The 8,978-nt window shown below is 33.3% G+C and overlaps 1 protein-coding gene across 1 annotated transcript; it reads right to left on the bottom strand.

The window, feature by feature from the left end:
• Positions 1-606: 606 nt before the first annotated feature.
• Positions 607-2,834, bottom strand: LOC133038170 (uncharacterized). The gene is made up of 2 exons (XM_061116232.1): positions 2,809-2,834; positions 607-2,632 (listed from the first exon to the last, which is right to left on the bottom strand). Exons 1-2 carry the CDS (start codon positions 2,832-2,834, stop codon positions 607-609), a joined length of 2,052 nt encoding a protein of 683 aa, XP_060972215.1.
• Positions 2,835-8,978: the final 6,144 nt, after the last annotated feature.

The raw sequence follows: 8,978 nt of genomic DNA, 5'->3' as shown, positions 1-8,978 counted from the left end.
TTAGTCGAAAAACTTTTCCAACTTTGGAGTCTTTCTCAGTTTGCAATCTCAGTATCAAGGCAGAGAATGATCCAAATGTGTCAGACTTGTCTCTAAGAAATTCAACCCAGGTAAACCGAGAGTAGTCATCCACCAAGACCATTACATATCTTTTTCAACTGATACTTTCATTCTGCATTGGCCCCATTAAGTCAACATGCATTAGTTCCAACACACGAGAGGTGAGAAGTCTATTAATTGTGGGATGAGATGCCTTATGCTGTTTTCCAAGCTGACATGGACCACATACTCTTTCCTTGGAAACTTTCATGCCAGGAATTCCCTTTACAGCTTGAAGCTTCACCAATCTTTGGAGATCTCTGTAGTTCAAGTGTCCCAGCCTGTAGTGCCATAAGTCAGGTTTGTCCAAGAAGGTCCTGTTGCACACTATGGTATTGCATACTGACATAGCACTGGTCTACGGTTCGTTTCTGTTAAGACAAAACATCCATCAGATGAAACTAAACATTGAGTTTTAGTGAAACTTATAGAGAGATTGTCGTCACACAATTGACCGATGCTGATGAGATTTGCTTTGAGTCCTCTCACATATAAGACATTTGTCAGTTAATTCGCTCCATTCACATTTACATCACCTCTCCCAGCAATCTGTCCTTTGTTGCCATCCCCAAAAGTGACAGATCCTCCTTTTTCATCTTTGAAGTTAACTAGCAATTTCTTATTTCCAGTCATGTGACGCGAACATCCACTGTCGAAGTACCACTGACCTTCAACAAAGGCAGACAGAGATAGCTTTGCAACCAAACCAACATCAGAATTTGGTTTGGACTTTATTTTCCATTCTCGACGAGGTTTGCGTCCATGTGACTTATTTGGTGGAGGGAAACTATTTGGTCGATTGATCATGGCTTTCAAGTAGTTCTGCAATTTGTAACACTTAGGTCGAATGTGACCTCTCCTATTACAGAAATGACATGTAGGAATGAAATTGTCATTCTGTGGAAAGTTGTCAGCATCAGTCCTCCTTCCTTCAAATTTGAGTTTGGTTGGTCCAGTTGGAACCTGTCTCCTCTCAGATGAGTCAGATTCATTAATGGTGATTGAGGTGTCAGGAGACCCATCTTCCTTCTTTGATGAATTGACATTGGAGGGTAAGGAATGCTCAACAGACAATTCATTCCCTTGCTTGTAAAGCATCTTATATCCTAATGAAGTTCGATCACCATAGGGCTTCTGAAGCTGTAGGGTTCGATTGATGGCAGCAGTGCCTGGGGGAATGAACTGTAAAGCTTGCTTGGTTCGGATTAGATCAGCTGTGAGTTTGTAGATCTCATTCTCCTTTTCATCAAGAAGTCGGTTGAGATTTTTGACAGAGTCTTCTAACTTTCCTTTTTCAGTCTCCACTTGCTCAAGGGAGTTCTTTAGGGCACGAATCTGTTTAGTCATGTACTCCCATTGTGCAAACATTTCTTCATAAGCAGACGACTGTCTTGTCGCTTCGATGAGGTGGAGAGCTGCATCATCTTCGCATTCATTTGGATTACAGCTTTGGGCCATGAATGCAAGTACCTGCTTCTCCTCATCTGATCCTTCACTGGCTGTGGAGTTTTTTTCCTCATCACTATCACTCCAAGTTGCTGCAAGGGCCTTTTTCTTTTTTAGTGTGTTGGCACACTCAGCCTGAATGTGACCATATCCATCACATTCTCTGCACTTAATCCCTCGCCCCTTTTGATCAGTTGAGGCTTGTCCTGGTTTGAAATTTACTCCTTTGTTTCTCTTGAGCAGATTTTCTTTGTCAGCTGGTGAATTTTTCTTGTAGTTCTTTTTCAAGAACTTTGCATAGTTTCTTGTTAACATGGCAACAGTTTCATCTGTAATGCCAATTAAGTCCTCCAGAACAGGTTTTTTGTTTTCTTGGTGAGTAAGTGCAACGCCAACCTCTGATTTTTCTTTCACCATCTCCTTTTGTTTCTTGGTTTTCTTCCACCTAGACAGTGATAGCTCATAGTTTTGTAATGACCCGATGAGTTCGTCAAGATCGAGTTCCTCAATGTTTCTCATTTCTTCGATAGAGGTAACTTTGGACATGAATCTTCTGGGGAGGACACCAAGCACCTTTCGAACCAGTTTCGAGTTAGAGTAAGTTTTCCCCAGAGCATATGATTCATTAGAGATGTCACAAATTTTTGCATGGAATTCAGCCACAGACTCATCCTCCTCCATGGTGAGATTTTCGAAAGCCTTTGCCAAGGCACGCAGCCTTGATTTCTTGACAACATCAGTTCCCTCGTTCTTAATCTTTAGCTTCTCCCAAGCTTCCTTAGCAATTTCACAATTGGCTATAACCTTCAACTGGTTAGTGGAGACAGCGTTGAACAAGGCATGAAGAGCCTTTGAGTTGAAATTCGCTCTTTCCATTTCAACAGTGGTCCATTGACTCATTGGTTTGGGTATGACGATTTCATTCTCCATCATTGTTGGTTTCCACCACCCTTCTTCTATGGACATCCAGACTCTTTCATCAACAGCTCTCAAGAAAGCACGCATCTTGGTTTTCCAGTATGGATAATTGGCTCCTTCCAGCATAGGAGGTCTCGAGGTGGAGCCTCCTTCTCTGAACATTTCCATCCTGCACACAGAAGTGATAAACAGACACACAAATGTTCTGTAGTTCTTTGAGAGAGAACTCAGAGGAGGTTAGTTGCAACAGAATCGATCGTCAAGGTTGATTCAAGAATCAACGATCAAGAATCATACAGTAGTAGGATCTAACACAAATTTTTATAAAATTTCAAGCTCTGATACCACTTGTAAGGACCGTTGGACACCATCTATTTCTCCATTGGAATGATATTGTCCGCTTTGGGCCAAGCCCTCACGGATTTGTGTTTGGGTACCATCCCAAAAGGCCTCATTCCAATGGAGATAGTGTTCATCCTTATATACCCAAGATCCTTCCCATTTCTAGCCAATGTGGGACTTTGGATGTACACCCAACAATCCTCCCCTCAAACTAAGGACCACTTTGCCTCCCCTCAGACGATTATAGATCTAAACTTGAATCCCTCGATTCCAACACTCAAGATCCCCTTGAGTAAGCTAGATGAATCCCTTCGTCAGCAAGATTCGAAATCCCTTCGAATACAAGAATCCCTCGATTCAACCACTCAAGATCCCCTTGAGTAAGCTAGATGAATCCCTTCACCAGCAAGATTCGAAATCCCTTCGAACCAGATCTAAACCTCCGACGGCTCTAGCAAGCTTCACCTTCTTTTTGTTTGGCAATCCGGGGATACATTTACATGGCTAATTTTGAGATTTGGCTCTGATACCAATTGAAAGTGCAACTAGTAGATTTTAATGATTCAAGTTACCAAGTTGTACATCTTTAGATTGATCGATTTCAAGATATGAGTTATGAACAAGAATTAAACTTTAAGCGGTAAATCACACATCAATTTACAAGCTTCATCTGCACTGAGAACACATCTCAGTCGACTAGTGCTTGGGTTCCCCGAACCAGGGTAAATTCATCCACTATTAATCAAAGGTTCATATTACAATTTCCAATTCTCTCTAAAGGAATCAATTACAACCTTTCCAGCAAATAGTAATGAATTACCAACGACAATCAAGAACACTGATTGTTAATGCACAATCCCTTGTGCGGCAACTGAGCTCCTCTTCAACATGTCTTCAATCTGAAATCCCTTCAGATCTGATGATGAAGATGACACTGAAATCCCTTCAGTTTGAACTCAACAATTCCAGGTTCAGATCATTCCGCCATTGACGAACACTCTCAAGCTTCAAGATCTAACCTGTATTCACAATCACAAGAAACAAGATACGACTATCTCTCTAAAAACAACCGAAATAACTGTCTGAATGAATAATCGATAACCACTTTACTAACAGAAACTGATTATATATATGACCACAACGATAAGTCCAGCTGGCACTAACTAACACTTAAAAGAGACTCTCGTAAACAAACGTTAGTGCAGATATAATAGTCTAAAAATCCAGATACGACTAGACATTGAACAGAACATACACTGTCACAAAATAATAACACTAACATACTTGATTGTCTTCCAATGTTCTTTTCCTGGATTAATCTGATACCTACTCATTACTCCCACTCAACAGCAGGTCTCTGGTCTAGGGCATGCAAAAGCATATCTAAGACCTCTCACTGTTGATATAAGAAATTCTTTCATGGCTTTATCTTTTCTGGAATAATTGAGACTTTTCCTTAGATAAATAAAATCTATGTCTAAGAAGTTGTGAAGCTTCTATAGATTGCCATTAGAAAGAAAATGCTTCAGCATCTTACTAAAGTAAGTTGCTTGCATTAGAGTAAGTAATTACCAGGTATACCACAAGCCATAGGTTTAGATAAACTTAAACCTATAATACTAGGAACAGGAAGTTTTGTTAAGTCCATTGAATGGACTTATAAACGAAAATTTCCTTTTATGTCCTTGTAATAGAAAACTTTAGGTTACTCCATGTGAATGGATTAAACCATAGTTCTATTGGCTTTCTTCTTAGTTTCTTATCTTGACAATCCATTACTTGTTTAAACTCACAATGGATTTTAATCACTAGTGTCTCCCAAGTCATAAGAAGGTGAGTTCCTAGAAACTCTCCCACTACGACAAGGTACCGTGAATTATGTCTAAGAAAACTAAATGGTATTGATCTATTCGGTTGTGACAAGACAACAGAGGCAGTGGGATCATCATATGTTATATAAGATGATAGAACACTTTTGGAATCAAGAAAAATATCTCCTTTATTTGCTACTTGATTTTCAGACTTAGTCACTTTCTTAGAAAAGTAGTATTTGTTTGAACAAACACTTTCTTATCTATTGACAATGGGATGGTCCACCCCTAATCACTTAGAACAGCTAACAAACCATGGTTAACAGTTCTAGCTTTTCTTAAGATTTTGATTAGGTCATCCATGAATCTAGTAATGATTTACATTAAGTATACAACCATTACATCATTCTGAAATTGTATTACCATAGAAGGATTTAGGCAACGACTAGTAACTAATCATCAATATGCAAATCGAAATTTCTGGGGAGGTAAGTTTGGATATAATTCAAAAATCAAATTTAATGATCTTTGAACTGCATATCTACTAACTATTTCTCCACCCCTATCAGTTCGCAAGATCTTTAACCACTTACCTTAATGGTTTTAACCATTGCTAGAAATTAATGAAAATTTTCAAACATTTCAAATTTCTTGCTGAAAGGTATAATCTAGAGTTATCGTTTTAAGAATACAACGAAAAACTCATATCCACCCCTGAATGTACATCCATCTGCGAATGAGATGAACTACTTTCAGTGGATATAGGCATATTAACTCTTTGCAGAGATTGATCTTGTCAAATCCACTATGAACAAGATACAAATGCCATAGATTAAAAAGAATGGTAGTGTCTTTTGATGACATAGGTTTAGTTACATCAACGAGTTTTTAGAATACTGCAAGTGGATCCTGGTCACAGAATACCTAACTCATATTCCATACAGTTTTAATCCATTAATATAAGATGGATATTAAACACTTGAGAAAGTGTAACTGTATTGTATTCTGGAATTAGAAATATAAAAAAATTTCTATTTGGAATCTAAAATTAAAGTCAAAGACTTAAATTTATACCAGATATAATGAGTAATTCTATCTTGGACCAGCACTACTAATACAAACTCTAAGTCAGATTTGCCCATACAAGTAGGAGATTTTTAAGATTGAGGATTTATATCAATTGGGAATAGAATTTCGGGATTATAATCATATGCGTCATTTAATTTCTTAAGAGAAAATATAATGACATGAAATGATTTATAGACCATTCATCCAATGATATATTATTGAGCTAATTCGAAATGAATAAGCTAAGAGGAATTAGGATAATTTCGTTTATAAATAAGAATCCAACGATGCTTCGATTAGCGAAAGACAAAGTAATCTTATTTATGTAATCTTCTTGTTTCATATTGTAAAAATACTAGTCTAAGGTGTCATCAATTGATGAACAGCTAGATGTTGCATATACAATATTTATCTTTCGAGATCTTACACTATTATGTATGTCTAATGGTGAAAATCCATTAGGGATTTATCTCATTAGAAAAACAAACATGTTAGACCAACAATGAAGATTCGAAATTAAACTACAACTTAATAACAGAAAATAACATGGTTCAATATAAATTCATACACAATTCAGAAATTATAAGCATATAGCAAGTAGGAAGGACAAGTGAAAATACTAAAACTTACAATCCTAAATAATTTCCAAGGTTTTTTCAACAAACTGATACAGTGTCCCGTTTAGGCGAGAGTCAAAGCATCATCCATTGAATAGAGTTGTCAGCTCATCTAAAATGATAACCATTCTAACAACCTTTTATTCGATCAAGATTGGAATTCAGCGTTGTCCCGTTTAGGCGAGAGTCAAGGCAATTCTATCTTATGAGCTTCCACCATTGTTACATAATTTGCAAGTCAAGTATGGTCGCCACCGTTAGGGTGATCTATACCATACAAAACACTTACAAACTACTTATCATGCGAGGTTAAACGGTGCGAAATTGCTAATGAACGTTCCTCCATTAGGGAGGATTACTCACTAAAACAAACGCGGTGTAAAACTCACAATGGAGATCGAATGTCTTTTGATTAAAAGCTCATTATTTGAAAAAAAAAAAAGTTGTATTTTCTTTGATTCTCTTTATTTATTCTATTTATTTTAAATATATATTTATTTAATTAAAATTTCCAACTTAGAATGAAAAATTCTAAATATAAATTTTCATTTAATATTTATAAATTTTACTTAGATGGATATGAAAATAACATGAATTATTTCCATCTTAGTAATAATTTCCAATAAATATTTAGAAAAATATTCAATTTAAGTTGTTACAAAATTAATTTAAATTAATTTACAACTCAAATTTAATTTTCTATAAATATATATTGCATTTCGAAAATTAAAGTATTTAAGAATACAATTTTCGAAATTGCATGTTAAAATAAAAAATTAATCCTGGAAAAATTATTCTAATTTAATGTTGGCCCAAAATTAATTAATAAAATTAATTTACAACAAAAAATATAATTTTCCTATTTAATTAAATATATAAGAAAAATTTCAAATATTTAAGTATGATGATGAAAATAAACTTAAATATTAATTTTCTATTTAATTAAATACACTAGAAAAATACTTCAAGCAATAATATCATCTTTCTAGATTTTCCTTTGACTAATTAATTCAATTTCTAATAATATACTTTAATTCAATTTATTTTTAATTAATCATTAAATGAAAAAATTATTGATTTAAGTTGGTCCAAAATTAAAATAAATAATTTACAACTTTAATCTATTTTTCAAATAAAATTCGAAATTCCAGCATTTAAGAAATGCATTTTCGAAATTTGATTAATAAAATAAAGAAAAAATATATTTTGAAAATTATTTAAATTTAGTTGAAAAAAAAAAATTTCAACTAAAAATAATTTTCTATTTAATTAAGTGTCATGAAAAAAAAATATTTAAGTATTATGATGAAAATCAACTTAGATATTTAATTTTTAAATTAATTAAATGTACTAAATTCAAGAAATAAATAATTAAGTGTAGAGAAGGCTTAATTATTAATCTCTAGTTTAATACTGGGAAAAAATATACTTAAAATAAATTGTACCAAAATTAATTATTTAAATAATTAATTTCACAATGTATAATATTTTCCTATTTAATATTAGAAATAATAAGTAGTCTAGAAATAACTATCTAGAAAATATCTTATTTGACTAAGTATCTTTTCCACAAAATTTTAAAAAAATATCTAATTTAAGTAGTATTAGAAAAAATATAGAACTTAAATATTTTCAAATTTAAATTTAATTAAATATCAAAAATTAAGTTGTAACCACTTAATTCAAAAATATTCCATTTTAAGTTAATATTCGAAAAGATATTAACCTAAAAAATATCTTAATTATTCCATTTTAAGTTAATATTCGAAAAGATATTAACTTAAAAAATATCTAAAGAATCTTAATAACCAATGCCTAAAATTCCTCAACTTAATTTTGAAATTTTAAATCCAAAAGATATTCAGATTTAAGTTGGTTAGTTGTAGATAACTAAATATCAACTTAAATAGGAATATTTAATGAAAAATTTAAATTAAGCTTAAGAAAGAATCTAGATGGTTATAGTTCTATATTTAATTAAATACAAGAAAATACATATAGTTTAGCTTAGAATAAAATATTCTTTAAACTATAATTTTCTTAAATTAATTTCAAAATAAATGAAATTAATTATGTTGCTAATCAATTTTATTAGGTTAAACTAGTTTAATTAACCTAGTACAGTTATTCAAATCAGGCAAATGGGCCTTCACAATTGGGGTGGTTCATGTGAGGGGGTGCTGGGTTCAGTATGTCGTACCCACTACTATGGCTCCCAACTCTCACACAAGGCCCAAAAGAGAGGAATTTAACCTTAATAAGAACAACTGTTATTAATTGAATAGGCCCAAAAACTAAATGGGCCTAAATAAATTCTATCAAGAACTATGATAATTTATTTTAGCAACAACAACCTATATGCATCTATAATAAAATTAAACACATAGGCTCACACAGGCACACTTTGGATGGGTCCTATCATGTTGCTAGGTCATACACAGATGAAAGAAGTTTATAAATATACCTGTTACAAATTATTATCTTGACCAAGGGAGCCATCAGATCATTAGATCTGGCAAAAAGTAACCATGGCTATTTGCAATCAAGTAATAATAGGTTTTGAAAACTTACAAACAAGCTAAAACACATACTCCTGCAACACGGTTAGCTGGATAGTTGGATGTAGGATTTATTTAATTTTAAATAAATAATTTCGAAAAATAATTAATTAAATAAA

This window comes from Cannabis sativa, chromosome 5 (genome assembly GCF_029168945.1).
Source record: "Cannabis sativa cultivar Pink pepper isolate KNU-18-1 chromosome 5, ASM2916894v1, whole genome shotgun sequence".
NCBI lineage: Eukaryota > Viridiplantae > Streptophyta > Magnoliopsida > Rosales > Cannabaceae > Cannabis > Cannabis sativa.
This window is presented reverse-complemented; position numbering and strand designations above follow the sequence as displayed.

Excerpts from the sequence above, each read along its gene's own strand:
- LOC133038170 (XM_061116232.1), bottom strand. The coding sequence starts at position 2,834 with ATGGTGTCCAACGGTCCTTACAAGTG. Across the intron at positions 2,633-2,808 it reads TCCAACGGTCCTTACAAGTG|GATGGAAATGTTCAGAGAAG; the intron begins GTATCAGAGCTT and ends TTCTGTGTGCAG.